This window comes from Monodelphis domestica, chromosome 4 (genome assembly GCF_027887165.1).
Source record: "Monodelphis domestica isolate mMonDom1 chromosome 4, mMonDom1.pri, whole genome shotgun sequence".
NCBI classification, from domain to species: Eukaryota; Metazoa; Chordata; class Mammalia; order Didelphimorphia; family Didelphidae; genus Monodelphis; species Monodelphis domestica.
Window position 1 is genome coordinate 14,799,937 of NC_077230.1, and position 17,198 is coordinate 14,817,134.

Sequence of the window (17,198 nt, forward strand, 5' to 3'; positions counted from 1 at the left end):
ATTATGTCACTTCTAGGGGAGAGACTTCCTTCAGCCTTCTTTCAGGAGGCCTTGGGCGTTCTCACTTATCAGGCAGAGACTGACTCAACTTTATGGTGCTGAGGTAGTAAGTGCATTTTGTAAGAAAAAGGTTGCTGCTAGATGACAGAAAGGATGAATAGGAGCCTGACTGCCATTATGAAGTAATGGCTGAAAGTTCCAACATCAAGAAAGGCCAAAGTGGGGAAAGAGAGCCAGATCAGGTTACCCTGTGCCTCTGTTGCAGACTAGATACGGTTTGTACATTCTGTGAATAATAACCCTCACCCTAGTGAATGTCCACAAAAGTCTCATGAAGTCGCTTTTTAATTTTCATTAGGAGTTCATTCTCCTGTAGGAGATATATAGACATCGACTCACCTACTTAAAGATCCTACATACAGTCAGCAGCATTCTCAAATTTGCAAGACTGCAATAACAGGCTCTTGTCTTCCTCATAGTCAATTCTGACCTGGCTATACCTGTGACTGTACCTAAATGGTATTTTTTTTATTTAGCCACCATAAAAGCAGAGGGCCAGGTTGGCTGATTTGTTCTGTTCCTTTTGCTGATACCACGAGGTTACTCTTTCGTACTTTCTACCTTCAGCTTTGGTAGGGGGGATCTCTTGCTTGTTTTTCAACTGTGCTATCAACTTGAACCACCAGGGCTTTATGAGATGCATTTTCTGGGAAAGGATTACCATCATTGATTAGAACAGGTTCTGGGGTGCAATTATTGCCCTGTGATTGCTCATTGCCAGAACTGCCATCTTCTAGTTCTTTGATTTGACCCTGAGACTGCAAGGGGCTCATGGGACTGTTTTGATGACTTCTGGCCTTCTGGATGAAGAAGAGGAAGTTGATGTAATTCCATGGGCATTTACGGTGTGAACGGGCACCCCTGTGGATAGATCAGAATAGGGAACAAATCAAAGACTTTGGCTAAGCAGCATATTCTCACAAGGGGAGTATTTCATTTTTCACACCTCATTATAAGTAAAGAAAAGGGAGCTGGGAGAAAAAAAATTCCTTAAGGAAACCCCCCCAAAAAACTTAAGGATAATAATGACCTCCTTTCAGTGCCATTACTTGGTCTGCCCAGGTCCCCAAGTATCTCTGCTTAAAAAGTCTAGAATACTAGAAATTCTTTTGTCTTGAACTAGGTTTGGGGGATTCAGAGTGAATGCGAAGGAGAAAATTGATCTATGGCATAAGCAGGCTAAATCTTTTCATAGATCACCGATTTTTCTAAGTTATATTATTGAGCCATTGTGACTATTTGACATTTATTAGTAAATGCTTTTAATATTTTTTTTAGTTCATACAGATCAGGATGAGCAAGTAGCCATTGCCTCAAGATTGTGCAGTGGCTCAAGTAAAGTTGGTTTGATATTCAAAGCAACAGGTAGCCTATCTCTTAGTATTTTAGGCCCTTCCATGGACATGTAATGATTTCAAGTTCCTCTCTCTCTCTCTCTCTCTCTCTCTCTCTCTCTCTCTCTCTCTCATAATTCTTCTAAAACCTTGTCCAATGACTAATAATTTATATAGATGAATTTATATTTTTAAAAAAGGAGGCATATTTGCTTGTTTTATAATCTTACCAAAAAAAAAGAATAACTTCTCCATTGCCCACAAGTTTTTGATTTATATGTCTGCCTACATATTCTATAAAGTAGGCCTTGGGGGAAAACATCCATACACAAGGAAGCAGATTTATCATTTTTAGCCCTTAAATTTGTAAATGTTGCTTAGCCCACTAAGCACCGTAGAGCATTCTGAGGTATCTGAAAAAAAGACTACTGCCCGAATTAGCTTCATTTCCATTGACATGACAGCTACCACATTGATTGTGACTTTACTGGGGTCTACTTGAGCTCATTTACCAGAGCTGACTTACCTTATTGGAACTGAGCCAGACCAGGACATATAGAGCAAAATTAGGAAGAGAAGCACCACAAATGCTGCAAGGCTGACCCAAAAAGCAATGACGATTGAATCTGTTGGCAGGAATAATATTTCAGTGTTATATTTGTGTGGAATGGAATTTTGGGGAGCTATCACCCCCCAAAATCACTAATGATCAGACAGGAGACTTTGATAAGATGCTGTCAGGATGTAGTCTTTATCTTGAAAGAGCAAAGGACAGGGAGAATTGCTGAGAACAACCACAGCAATGCCCAAAGGCTTACAAGAAAAATCCCTAATTTATAGGAAATCTATACAATCATTGTCTTGAATCACCACCACCTGTATAGGATACATTTGTTTTTATCTGATATACTCCCTTATGGTTCCCAGCTCTCCTGGAATCATTTGAATGAACACTTTCTTAGTTTAGTCAGGATTCAGCAATGTACAAAGTCATAGTGAGCAACAGTCCTTGTGGTTTGGGGTTTAGACTGGATATGGGGGCTTGTTCCCATGAGAAGTTCTTGTGTTGTATCTCTAGGCTCCTGGCTTCTTCCTGGGAATCTCTGAACTGTAAATATCCACCATAGCCCAGCTCCTAACCTTTTTTAACCTCTGAAATGCTGATTGAACATTCTGTCAGAGCTATTAGGAATCAATAAAAAGAAAAGGAAAAGTCTTTAGCCACATTTAAAAGTTCTAACCAGGCAATCCAGATTGGATGGGGGAAGGGTTCTATTCACATCTGAGAGAGGTTGCTTCTGCTGTTTGTTATGCAGAGAGAGGCTTCTTTTCTCTCTTCCCTGAAGGGCCTTAATTTAATCTATATTGGAAAAGTACAGGGATTGTTGATTCTGAGATTATCACTATTATTTTTAATCCTAATGTTAAGTGTATTTGTGAATAATACACTACTGATAATACAGTACTGATTATTGATGCTCTTGAAAGAGAATAGAGTTGAGCCACAAGACAAAAAGAACAATAAAAATAAGACTGATAAACAAGCAAGGAATCCACAAGAAAAGTAACTTTTGCTCTGGAACATTTGGCAGTTCAGTTCAAGGAAATTGTAGGACTGAAAAAGAACTTTTGGAATAATTTCATCCAGTTGTGACATTTTATATATGAAAAAACAGACCCAAAGAAGTTTTAACTTCCTCCATTTCCATTTCCAACACCTAGTCTTTGCTCTTTCTACTCCACTATCATACCTCTCTTCCTTTGTAAAACAAAATCCCCGAGAAAAAAGGCAATCATAGAATATGTTCAAATTTTTCTTTAATATCAAGTCAACAAGCACGTATTAAAGGCACATAATCTATGCCAGGGACTATTCTAGGCCCTGGAATATAAATGCAAAAATGAAAGGCCCTGCTCTCATGGAGCTTACATTATACTGATGTATAATGTTCATGTTCATAGAGAAGCAAATTCAGGATATGCCCAAAAGAAGAACACAGTGTTTTGGGTAGGAGACATTAACATCTGGAAGAATCAGCAAACATCTCTTAGCACTTGAGAGCTTTGAAGATGGTTAACAGATTCTGAAAGGCATAGCTTATAAGGTATAGGCAATTCAGGCATGGGGGATAGCTTTTGCAATGCTGGGAGATGGGGAACATTGAGAGAAATGTTAGGTCAGCCTGGAAAGAGGTTGGAGGCAGACTATAAGGGGCTTTAAATGCCAAACAAGACTTAGTATTTTATCCTAAATGCAATAGCAAATCACCAAGGCTTCATTTTAGAAGGGAGATGACATTTGACAGTTATATGAAGGTTGGGTTGTATGGCATTTAAAAGAGTGGATGCCATAAACTTATATTAAAAATAGGTTCTTGCCATAAACTGTAAGAGTTAAAATGGTTGAGGTTGTAAACTGTAGTGAGTAAAATAGTGGAAGATATAAATTGTGATAGATATATGAGTGGGTGAGTAAATTGTGTTCGCAGAAAATGTTTTCACTACAGTGTCCTGTTTAAAATCAAATATAAGGTGGTCGCCAGGGAAATATTCCCAATTATGAATATACCCAAGTCAACTGGGTTTTATAGAGACTTTAATTAATAATACAATGAGGAATCAGAGAGAGAGAGAGAGAGAGAGAGAGAGAGAGAGAGAGAGAGAGAGAGAGAGAGAGAGAGAGAGGAAATAAATGAGAAAAGAATAGGCCAGCCCAGGGCAGCCCTGGCCAACCAAGGCCTAAGCCTTTAAGAGAAAAGATCAGTCAGTCCTTAAATCACTCACCACAAGATCTGTCCAAGCAAGGATTCTAGTGACAGAGTCTCCCCAGAGGGAGTTCCAGCCAGAGTCAGCCTCCCTTGAAAGACCTCCTTAGAGATTGTCCTCCAGAGCCTGTATATCTCCAGCCTTTCCCAGCTGACTTTCAATTCAGCCTTTTCCAACTGACTCTTTCTTACTCAGATTTCTCATCTCCTTATATAGGGCATTTTCTCCTTTGTCACCTCCCCTAAATTCTTACATCTACCAATCACTGTAGATGTTTTCCAAAGGACAGCCCATTCTGAATTCACAGCTGAGTAGATTAATCCTTTTAGTAATCCAGCCCTGAGAAGGTTAGAATCTCTGAGTAAGTTTCTCACCTTTTTGTCCTGGCAAGTTTACAAGTTGCCTAACCTTTAATAGGTATTTAGCACCCCATTGTATTAATTCTAAAAATAGGCATGGCTTAAAGAACTTTTTGCCTCATTATAAGTATGGGTTTAAGTACTTTCATTGTTTAGCAAGGAATTTTCTCCCCTAAAGCAGTCCTAAGTAGGGGTGGAATAGAAGTCCTCCCATTTCTGATCCAAGTAGAGTTCTCACTGTCCAAATGGGGAATGTTCCCAGTAGGGAATTGTTCCAATGGAGAATTCCCCAATGGGGAAATTTTTAACATTCACAATTCTGAGAAATCTCAAGATTCACAGTTGGAACACAGGAAGACCAATCAGTGAGGATATGGGTCAAAGATGATGAAAGACAAGAATAATTAATGTTGGTGGAATTGTGGAGAGACTGGCACATGAATGTAGGATCATAACCGTTCTTTGTTTTCTTTTTTAGTAATATTTTTTCCAATTATATGTTTAACATAAAACTTTTTTTGGTCTCTCTCCCACTCCACTCTGAGATAACAAGCAATTTGATATAGGTTATAGCAGACTATTTACTACCTCAGGGAGGGAAAATTTGAATCACAAAATTTCATAAAACAATTTTCAAAAAGTGTTTCCATATGTAATTGAAAAAATTAATTAAAATTTGAAAATATTATATAAATTATATAAGTTGTACATGTGCATTTGTGCAAAATATTTTTCCATTTAGTCATGTTATGAAAGGCACCATAGATCAAACAACAACAAAAAACCTTATAAAAATAGTTAAAATAGTATGTTTATTTAAAGGAAAAAGAACAACACTTACCTTTTGTCTTAGAATAAATATGTATTGGTTCTAAGGCAAAAAGATCAGTAAGGGATTAGCAGTGGGGTCAAGTGACTTGCCCAGGGACACAGAGGTACAATAGTATGTTTCAGTTTTCATTCAGACTTCATTAGTCTTTCTCTGGAAGTGGGTAGCATTTTTCATCATGAGTCCTTTGGGATTGTTTTAGATCACTGTTACTGAGGATAGCTAAGTCATTCACAGTTGATCATTATTGCCGTTATTGTGTACAATGTTCTAATTCTGCTCACTTGACTTTGCATCAGTCCACATCTTTCCAGTTCTTTCTAAAGTAATTCTGCACATCATTTCATCATTTCTTATAGCCAATGGTTTTCCATCACGATCACATACTATAACTTGTTCAGCCTTTTCCCAACTGACAGGCATCCTTTCAATTTCCAATTTTTTGCCACCCCAAAAAGAGCTCCTATAAATATTTTTGTGTATTCAGATCCCTTTCCATTAAAAAAAAAATCTCTTTGGTATAAAAACCTAGTAGTGGTATGGCTGGGTCAAAGGAAATGCAGTTTTATAGCCCTTTGAACATGGTTCCAAATTGTTCTCCAAAACGGTTGGATCAATTCACAACCCCACCATTGTACCTTGTGAACGTTAAATTACTCCACCCTACTTAGTCTAACAAAAACAGGAATGTCTACACCCATACTTAAGGATTAAGTATTTAGGAGGATGGCCTATGACAGACATGTGCTAGTAAATGACAAATCAAACAACTGACAGACCCCTGGGCTGTCCTAAGTCAAGTTTAAGCTGCCATTGGTACATGTGAGTCACAGGAAAGTGATGTAAAGATTGTCTATATATTTCATGTCACTTCCTCTCTCCAGCCTCTTTGGCAGAGGAGAGGTGGCTGGCGGAGTGTGCTGAGCATTTTGGCATCTTGGGTGGTGGCTGTTATTGTCCAGGTTTAGTGGTGAGTTTTCCTTGATATTCTGGAGGAAGCTGAGTAGTCTAGTTCAGGTGAGGCATCTTTACTGAGCCCTTTCAGAGTTTAGGCTGATTCTTCTTTACCTTGCAAACACTATCCTCTTAGAAAGCCACTAATCTTCATAGACCTCGTAGTGGAGGACTTTGAACTCCCCCTGGCATTGACCAGGCAGGAGAAATCCTACACCTTTTCCCTCTCCCTTCTCCTTAATTCCTTCCCTCTATATTAATTAAACCACCATAAATTTGCAAACTGACTTGGGTATTTTATTTGGCATATTCCCTGGTAACCAAAATTAATTTAGATTCGGTCACAACCCTAAAATTATCCTTGCAATCTCAACTTTGCCATACCATCTCCAATATTTATCATTTTCCTTTTCTGTCATAATAGCCAATCTGATAGATATGAGTTGGTACCTCCAAGTTATTTTCATTTGCTCATTTGCATTATCTAATCAATAGTGATTTAGAGCATTTTTTTTCTTGTGACTATAGATAGCTTTGATTTCTTCATCTGAAAACTGCCTGTTCATATCTTTTGACCATATATCAATTGGGGAAAGACTTGTATTCTTACAAATTTGACTCAGTCCTCTATATATTTGAGAAATGAGGCCTTAAGGCCTTTGTCAGGGACACTTGCTGTAAAATTGCCCCACCTCAGTTTTGTTTTCCTTCTAATCTTGGTTGCATCAGCTTTGTTTGTGCACAATCTTTTTTTATTGTAATCAAAATTATCCATTTTACTTCCTGTAAAGCTCTCTCTTATTTGGTCATAAATTCTTTCCTTATCCATAGATGTGACAAATAACCTATTCCACATTCCCATAATTTGCTAATGGTGTCACCCTCTGTGTCTAAATCGTGTAGCACAACCATTTTAAAAAGTAATTTAGAATTATGCAAATAGACTAAATGTTGATAGTCAAATGTTTGCCTAAAATGTCTAAACCCCCCCTTTTTTTGACCCAGAAATCGCACTAGAAGTCACATATCCCAAAGAGGTTATTTGCAAAAAGAAAGGCTCTAAAATATTTATAGCAGCATCATTTTTTGTGGTAGCATAGAGAAACAAAGTAAATTTCTGCCACCTTGGGGAATGACTAAGCAAATTGTCATACATAAATGTAATGGAATATTATTGTACTGTAAGAAATGGCAAACACAGATACACAAAAGCATGGAAGGAATTATTTCTTATGCAACATGAAATAAACAGAGCCAAGAAAACAAAATACATGACTAAAGCAGTGTAAATGGGAAAAACCATAAAATAATAAAAACAGAAGTTTGTAAAATTACAAAGAACAAAGTTGGCCCCAAAGAAGAGAAGAAGCCTCCACATATGTTACAGAGGTAGGGATCCATGGTATAGAACATTACCTGTAATGCGATGCTTTTTGATATATTAATGATCAGTTTTGCTGATTTTTTTTCTTTTCTTCCCCTAATAAGGTACATTGTAGCTTTAAGATCCTTTTAAGTTTTTGTGTAAAGGAAGAGATTTATATTGATTGTCAAGTGATATGGGACATTGCTGCTTTTATGGAATAATATTCTGTTGCCTAATATGAATAAGAAAAAGACTTGTTTTAATGTATACTGCCAAAATATATATATGAAGAAATAGTTTTTCAGATGGTGTTTTGGAGAGAAAATGTCTCAGTATAGGTATGAGGACTGGGATCTCTCATTAACAAGGTAGAATAATGTCTCACTTGTATAGAAACAATGTTATGAAGAGAAAAGTAATATCTTTGTTCTTTTTTAAAGAAGAGAAATGTGTAAAGAAACATAGTTTCAATGGCACCAAAGAGACCTCTTAAAAACTTGGAGCTGAGACATTATTTCAAAAGAATTGTCAATTTGATAGATATTTAGAGATTTTTTTTAATTGAATTTCAGAGTTTGGAGGCTCATTTTAGCCAGTGAAGACAATGACAGGAAGGTCAAGAGATGTCATGCAAAACAACCAGAGGAGGAAGACATAACAGGGCCTGAACAGCTGCTTCCTTGGAGCTGTGGTGGAAGCAGTCAGCTGAAAGAGGGCTTCAGCTAAGCAATTTCCATTTGGTGGGAGAGATAACTGAATTAATTCATTGATCAAGAGTTGCGATGCTGGCTTTTATCTACCTAAAGTTGGAGAAAGGTGAAGCTTTTAATAAGGGGTTGCTCTCTGTTGCCACCTCTGGTTTGAGAGCAAAGGGATTTTTTAAAAACTGCTTTGCTATCCTGGTGAGCTGCTTTACACAGTGGGTCTGAACCCGTGCTCCATGAGCATCTTAATTGGACAGTTCAGCATCCAGGTGAGTAAAAAGCTGACTGGGCCATATTAGATAGCCTAGAAAAAGCCAGTTTGATGAGCTTTGCCTTTATTAGCTTAAAGAAAACTCCTTTTCACATTAAGAGCTAACGCTTTCTTAATGGCCTTTTAAGAAGGATGGTTAACTCAAAGAGCTTATTCTGTGTTCTGGTACAGAAGAGACGAGAATTCCCCCAGCCAGACAATGAATGCTGAGGATCAGGAGTCAAGCAGCGACCAGAGAAGCAATTCCATGTAGTGCAGATGTTCCTGAATGGACCAATTGCATCGAAGCCTGTAGGGTAGGCAAGGGAAGTTTTTCATGTTCTCATGTGTTTTCTCTGTCAAGTTCCTAAAAATGCAATCCATATCCTTCAACAGCTATCGAGTGCATTTACAGAAGAGCGTAATCTGGGTGTATATATGCTTTGTGATGTAATTTTATTATTTCTGCATTTCATCTAATATATTAGTAGTCTGTGTCTGGAAGTGTCTCATGTTAAGTCACCAGTGTTAGAGCCATTAAAACTCCATTGGATTGGGTCCCACCATGACTCTATTATCTGGCATTACATTGTGTGATACTGGAACAGAGGATCTCTCTCAATGTCTGTCTGTCTGTCTCTCTCTCTCTCTCTCTGTTTTGGAGGGGAAGAAATCTAGAGGAAAAAAATCAATGAAAATCTATTTAAATTTTTTAAAAGAAGAAAATTGATCAAGTAAATAAACTGATATGCAGAAATGAGGAACCAACTGAGCCTGGTTAACAAAAATGTGTAACAGCTCTAATGGGCATCGTTGAGTGACTTCCTTTAGCAGCATTCAGTAGTAGGAGTAATCCAGAATGGAAGGGAAGAGAGGGGTGGAAAGGAAGGACAGGTGACTGCATATCTTTTCACTAGAATGAACTGTAGTCTATCTAAAAGGTTATTAAATGCCTATTTTTCTATCTAATCTGAAATTTGTTAAGCTCCTACTACATGCAAAACATAGGTGTAATAGGTGTTGAGGATACAAGAAAGTATGACTCAGATTGCTAAGAGGAAAAGAGCACAAATACAACACAAGAAGGAGTGAAATAAGTGCAAAGGATGGTCAACAAAGAACTGCAAAATCCTTGAAGAGAGAAATATCCCTTTCACTGGGAGGAACTTCCAGACTCCTACTGGGACACAGATAAGAGGTCAAAAAAGGGTAATTAACCATTTTCAACCATCTTCCCAAGAATACATGAGTGCATGCATGTGTGCACATTAATAGTTTTGGATCTGAGTAATTATTACCTCAGTCTACCACAAAGCAACTGTGCTCTGCTACTGACTGGCAATTGGGATCTGCAGTCCAGAGGGTCAGGCATTCCCCTCTAAAAGGAGAGAATGATTAGAATTGTCAGAATCTTTGCACCGGAAGGCAAATTTGGTTTAACTTGGGATATGCTGGTAAATAGTTAATAACTGGTTCTCCAAAGAAAGAAAGAAACAACGGAGAAGGGACACACTTTTAAGTTGAATCTGCATTATTAACCTTTTCTACATCACTTTCTTATGTCTACAACTAATAACACAACAAACCAAGCCCTAATTGGTAGTTGGCTGATTTCCAGGGTATAAATGTTCTCGCTGAAAGTGTAATAATCTGTTTCTGGACGCAGATCTAACTTTCTCCAGTACTACCTGGTTACACTGAAGAGTTTTAATAACAAGATACACAGTCAGCAGGAAGACAGACGAGGGAAGAAATCAGGATTGTATAAACTAAGCAGCAGCAGCAGTGGAGAGAGACCCATCCTTAGCAATCCTGGTGCAGCTTTAAATTAATAATGATAATAACAAATGTTTACATAGCTCTCACTATGTACCAAGCACTGTGCTATGTGCTTACAATTATTATCTCATTTGATCCTCACAACAACTCTGGGAAGCAGGTGCTATTACTCTCTCCCTGTTTATAGATGAGGAAACTGAGGCAATTATCTTAAGTGACCTGCTGTGGCCTCATGGCTAGTAGGTGACCAAGGCTGGATTTAAACTGAAGCCTTTCTAACTCCAGACCCAGTGATCTAGCCTCTGTGCCTCCTAGCAACCTATGGGTTATGATGGTGGCTTTTAGGACTGAGAATGGTTTCAAAAATCCAAGTTCTTTGTTTTGAGATGATTGCAAGGAGCCGATATCCCACCTTGAGCTCACTTCTCCATTGCAGTTTAGTCCTCCTTTCTCTCTCTTATTTTGCTCATTGTGGCTATGCTGCTGCTTCTCTCGAACTCAGCTATTTAAGTTCTGGCTGGGTGGCGGATATTGTCTCTCCAGTGGCTACTAGTCAATTCCTACGACCCCAGCTCCTCCCTTTAAAGCCTGTTGCCTCTCAGATGTCACCCTTATTACACGTCAAACACATAGAAGGCTTTGGGGAAGGGCGTTAAACAGTCTTCCAAGTGGCAAACATTGTTGTAAATAAGAATAGGAAAATTAAAATGTCTAAACTTTTCCATTTAGCCAAAAAACTCAGCAAGTTTCCCATGTGTAACAGAAGCACAAAACTCTTGAAGCCCTCCCTGCTTTTCAGAAATTAGTTCAGGCATGTTTTCCTTCCTATTTCATTTATACCATTTGAAGCACTGTGGCCTGGCCTGACAAATTTCCATCAATCTGTCCAAGATGAAAGTCTAATTATTAGATTTGACTAGAGTGGCTCTTCCCCACCCCTCCCCCAGGCCAGAGCATATACAACTCTTAATTCATGCCTAATATAATATATTCATGAAATACACTGCAACTAGGTCCAATAGAACGGGGATGGTTTTATTGATCTGGACATGTTGAGTATAATAACTTTTTAAATTAATTTTTTTTACTCAATGAAAATCTGTCTCCTTAGCTTTTATTTTTTTCTGCCCTACCCCAATTAAGAAAGGAAGAAAAGGGGGCAGTTGGGTGGCTCAGTGGATTGAGATTCAGTCCCAGAGACAGGAGGTCCTAGGTTCAAATCTGGCCTCAGACACTTCTCAGCTGTGTGACCCTAGGCAAGTCACTTAACTCCCATTGCCTGGCCCTTACTGCTTCTCTGCCTTGGAGCCAATACACTGTATTGATTCTAAGATGGAAGGTAAGGGTTGTTTGTTTTTGTTTTTGTTTTTTAAAGAAAAAATCTCTGTTACACACAAGAATTGATACACAAGTCAAGCAAAACAAATTCCCCCATTCTGTGTGTCTGTCTCTCTCATGCTCTTGATACCATAACTTTCAGGAGAAGACAGAATATTTTATCACAGGTTCCCTAGACAGTTCATACAGGTCTTCCCAGGTTTCTCTGCAGCTGTATCCTTCATCATTTCTCCAGCAGATCAATCTATCATAACCTGTTAGCCATTTCCCAATTGATTGACGCCATAGACAGAGCTGCAATAAATATTTTTGTACATTTGGTTCTTTTCCTCTTTCATTGCTATTTTTGAAGTATACACCTAGAAATAGTATTGCTGTGTATTTAGTATAAATAGTATATTTAAAATATGCATTTTAAATAACTTTGGGGGCATTAATTATAATAGCAAGTAGAAGTCAAGTCTGCTGGTAAGTAACCCAACAAGCTTATTTGACTTACTCCAATCTGTCTTTCCAGCTTTGTCACAATATCTACATATACCATAGCAAAATAGTATAATAAGTCTACTGAGCTTGCCTTACTCTCTCTTGCTTCTGTGTCTTCCTTTACTATATTCCATGCTATATTCCACATGAATAACTTCATCTTCCATTATCCTATGCAGAAATCCTACCCATCCATCAAGATAAAGATTAAAAACAAAAACAAAAAACCATCTCTGATGTAGCCTTCACTATGCTATTACTTAAGTAAATTAGCATATATGGACTCTTCTTCTCATCTAATGTCCTGATCCATTAGTTAAAGAAGGTGACTGTCTTCTTCATCTTGGCAGTTCTATCACTAATGTAGGTGGTCCAGTGAGTCTAGCCTCTAACATTTATAAGCTGTGTGACCCTGGGCAAGTCATTTAACCCTATTTGCCTCAGTTTCCTTTAGCTGTTGAATGAGCTGAAGGAGGAAATAGCAAACAACTCTAGTATTTCTGCCAAGAAAACCCCAAATAGGGTCATGAAGAGTCAGATACAACTGAAAAATGCCACAAAAATTACCAGAAATGTGATACATTGCAACCAATTCTGTATTCTGACCTACATCATTACCCATGATGCCCTCACTGCTTACTAAAGGGCAGAGAAACTAGCCATTAAATAACTCATAGAGAGGCCAATCATTAAACAACTTGTTCCCAAAGAAAGGGATGTTATCTTTGGCCATTACTCACTCTGGAATTCAATGACTCCCTTAAAAAATACTGGATCTGTTTAATTATTTTGGGATATTTTATGAAGGGTTGAAAAGAGGCAAGCTATCCAAGCTAAACCCAAAAAAGCTACTGATGTTAATCTTGTACTGATTGTTAACAGCTGAAAGTCTGAAGTATTTGGGTACCACTTTTTCCTGCTCTTCAGAGAATTTGTTGTTGTTTCGTCATTTTTCAAATTGCAAATCTAACCCTTGGTGATCCCATTTGGGGTTTTCTTGGTAAAGAGACTGGAGTGGCTTTCCATTTCCTTTTTCCAGCTCATTTTAAAGATGAGGAAACTGTGGTCAACAGGGTTAAGTGTAGCTAGTAGGTGTCTCCAGCCAGATTCCAACTCGGGAAGATGAGTCTTCCTGATTCCAAGCCTGGCACACTATCCACTGTGCTACCTGGCTGCCCCAGATCATTTAGGGCAACAGATTTCCTTTAGAGTTTATATGTCCAACTGAATTATCACTGTTGATATGATGTCCAAAGAATGCTGAATTTGGAGTAAGAAGAAACCTCGTTCCATCAGTTACTAGTTATGGCAAGCCCCTTGGTGTCTACGAGTCAGCTTCCTCATCTCTAAAACTGAGATATAGAGAAATGGGGTTCGCGTGATAATATATGTATAGCCCAGTGTAATCGCTTGTCAGCTCTGGGAGGGGGGAGAGAAACAACATGAATCATGGAACTATGGGAAATAAAGAAATAAAATGGATGTGTGTGTGTGGGTGTGTGTAATGCTTCCATTGCCTGCCCCACATGTTTGTTGTAAAGAAAACACGTTATAGACCTTAAAGTATTAAACTGTTTTTCTTGTACTATTAAACATTGTCATTCTTGTCATCTGAAACAGTGGGAAATATGCAAGTTGAGGGTGGAAGCTGTCCTGCCTTTGATAGGAAATGAAACTAGTATAGTACAGAGGACCAGCCCGTGTTTGTGCTCAGCTTTTAACTGACTAGGTTTGGTAGTTCAGGTGTGAAGACTTAATTAAGGCCACCTACCTTCCTTTGGGGACCTGATTCTAATCTGCTCCTCAATCAGAATAAATACTTTCTGGTTTATTGTTTAAAAAACCAACTGCTGTTCATCTCAGTACAGTAATGTCCTCACTGAAGTCTATTACACGATGAAAAAACTGCTAAAACTGGACTGTTTGCTAAAAGAGAAAGAAGTATTTGTACATTTAAAACAGTGGAATGGATTTCTCTTTTGTGGATAAAAAGGGTGGTGGGGAAGAAACATGGATGAAGCATGAATATTTAGGAATCTCAAAGATTATATTATTTAGGCCTCTGGTAAGAAGCAAATGGGGCAAGTTCTGAAAGGGTCTTTCTAGGCACCAAAGCATCAGAGCACCAGGAGGGAAGTTCTGTCTGAGAGTCCCCAACATCTGGCCTCTTTCTGAGCTGTTAATTCGTTCATACATCCCTTACTTGGAAGAGGACATTATTACCCTTTGGCTGGGAACTTTAGAGGGAAATGTATGAGAGTAACTAAGGATTTCCTCTCTGGATTCCATCTGTCAGCTATAAACTTCTAGTTCTGTCACACTCAAATAAGATAGGCTAGTCTTCCAAACCTCACATTAGATTAGAGAATGAGAGGACAGAGAGCAGTTACATGTTGTTGTTGTTTTCTTATTGGGGGATGCTGAGCTAAGAATATTAGTTAATCAATTTAGGTTGGTTTAAAAAAAGCGTTTTGTCAAATTCAAACCATTTTTGATTATTACAAAATGACCACGAAATGGGCAGATACATCACCGAAAATGATCACATTTCTGTTATTTCCAAATGTTAAAGCTGGAAAGGACTCTAGAGACCTCTAAACCCATTTCCCCATGCCCCCATTTTTCAGATCAGGAATCGAAAACTCAGAGATTTATCCAAGGTCACAAAATGAGTTGATAACAGAGTGTTAGAGAACCCTAGCTTCCCAATCCCCAAATTAATGCTATTTCTATTAAAACAAATATCCTCTCACTAAAATGTTGTGCCCTTGACAACATGTGGGTGCTTTTTATAATCCCTTTGCCCTTTACAACTGTCATTATACTTTTTGTTTTAAGTAAAATGTCAAATCTCAAGGTGGTATTAGGGGATATGATTATTTTATTAGCCAAGCACATAAGAAGAAAAGATCCAGAAGGATAATCAGCACCTGCCAAAGTAGCAACCATATCGAATACATTCAGCATAACCTTACTGATTATACCTTAAACACGTACTGAGTTCTGGAAATAATAAATTAAACTTGCAGTTTATTTAAGTGCTCCCAAATAGTGTGGCCTTGACATTCCATCAGCTGCCATGTTTTTTTATAAAACGTAACATGTAGAGTTTGGGACTATGGCATACTATCCTTTTGCAGAAAAGGAGTACACAAGATCAATTCCTTTAGGTGGCTGCATTTACGTCCTAACAGAGACAGTACCATCACACTGAATGTGTAGTATCCAAGGGGACAGAGCTTCACCCACCCAATATTCTGTTCCTGTAACTCCAAGTTATTGTTTGTTTTGCTGGCCTAGTCATAGTGCAATGATTCCTAAGAGAGGAGAACCTTGAAAAGGAGAGGAAGATCAACAAGGGGGAAACTCGGGGCAAGGTTGATAAATGGATGACTGGATAAATGGACTAAGTTGTTGTGAGTCTATTTTTATCTAGCTGTTAAGATTGAATAAGTTTTAGAAAATTATGCAGGTTTTACATTTTAGGTAGCAAACAGTAACTGGAGGAAAAAGTATATACACTATCATCTTTTTTGCTAGAAAATACAAAATGTGGAATCCAAAGTAATACACAATTACTCAAAGGCAAAATTAAGTTAAACTCTAGAATTTAACAAAATAAAAATACTGTTAAAGGGATTGTTTTTAAAAACAGAGCTTTGAATGAATTTCAACTAAAGAAAGCATGGCGTAGAGGGTCAGTCTTGGGAAGCTGGGAAGCCCTGTGTTCATGTCCTGTCTCTGATATATACTAGCCTTGTGACCGTGCATCAAGATCAAGCAAGTCGCTCATTCTCTCCCTGTCCCAGGAAGACTCCCAAGATGATAAGATGCCGTCAAACAGCTCGTCAGCACGCATTATCAGTGCTTCTATGGGCTAAGGACTGCTTGGGGGATTCAAGAGAGGCAAAACCTTCTCTGCCCTCAAGGAAGACACAGTTATTATACATCATATAGATATTATGAATTATGTACTTAATATAATTAATTATATACAGCTTTGCTTTATATTTGTTTAAATGTGTATCACATATACTATGATAAATTATATAGTAACATTAGATAAACAATCAGCAATACACAGTTGCATATCAGCATCAGTGGGAGGAATTTCCTCACCAATATAATCACACGAAAAAGCTTTGGAATTAACTTCCTAAGAAAAATTGTAGCAGCAGCATCATCAACTGCCAGTTGTGTGAGCCGGCATGACAGCACACATTGAAAGCCTTTTTTCTTTTAATGTCCATCACAGAAATGCTCCCCACGGCTGCTCTTTAACCATCTTTCCTTAACAGCTCAATCGTCTGCTCAGTACTTACATTTGTTCGCCTTCAACTTCCTTTCATCTACTTGTGGAAGATCCACGTAGTCCATGTAGTATTCATAGCTGTAGTAAGAATGTGTGGAGTTAGTTCTGTTTGCCATTTCGGATGTGCCTCTCTGCAGTGCCTGCTGGGAGAGAGGAGCAGAGGAGCAGGGCGCCTTTTTATGCAGAGCTAGTCGGGCTCACTGGTGCCGGACGTTGCATAATTGATTTCTGGGCAAATAATTCCAAATATGTCTTTGGATCTCTGTGCTCGGCAGGCTCAAGGACTGCCTCTGGGGCAGAATCATTGAGCAGTAATAAATGTCTGCCTTTTGAATGGTGTAGCAAAATGAAGCCTGGAGTCTCTCTGGTTCTACCTGTGTGATTTTGGGCAAGTCTCTTAACTTCTCTGGGTCTCACTTTACTCATCTGTTAAATAAGGGATTGAAGCAAATAGATCTCTGAAGTTTCTCAGATTTAAAATTATGATCTTCTCTGTACATGTATATTCCCTAACAAAGAGGACTTCAAAGGAAATAGTTACCTTCCCATGGGGCTGCAAAGTGAGTCAGTGTTAAGGGAGTAGGACCTAAAACTAGAAAGTCCTGGGTTCTAGTTCTGTCTCGGATATATATTGCTATGTGATCTAGACCCTTTAATGTTT

General features: G+C 38.3%; 1 protein-coding gene across 1 annotated transcript; it reads right to left on the bottom strand.

Annotated features, from left to right (window-relative positions):
• Positions 1 to 14: 14 nt before the first annotated feature.
• Positions 15 to 16,708, bottom strand: MRAP (melanocortin 2 receptor accessory protein). Its single transcript, XM_001377537.4, has 3 exons — positions 16,548 to 16,708; positions 1,921 to 2,020; positions 15 to 921 (listed from the first exon to the last, which is right to left on the bottom strand). Exons 1-3 carry the CDS (start codon positions 16,651 to 16,653, stop codon positions 624 to 626), a joined length of 504 nt encoding a protein of 167 aa, XP_001377574.2. The 5' UTR covers positions 16,654 to 16,708; the 3' UTR covers positions 15 to 623.
• Between the last annotated feature and the right edge of the window lie 490 nt (positions 16,709 to 17,198).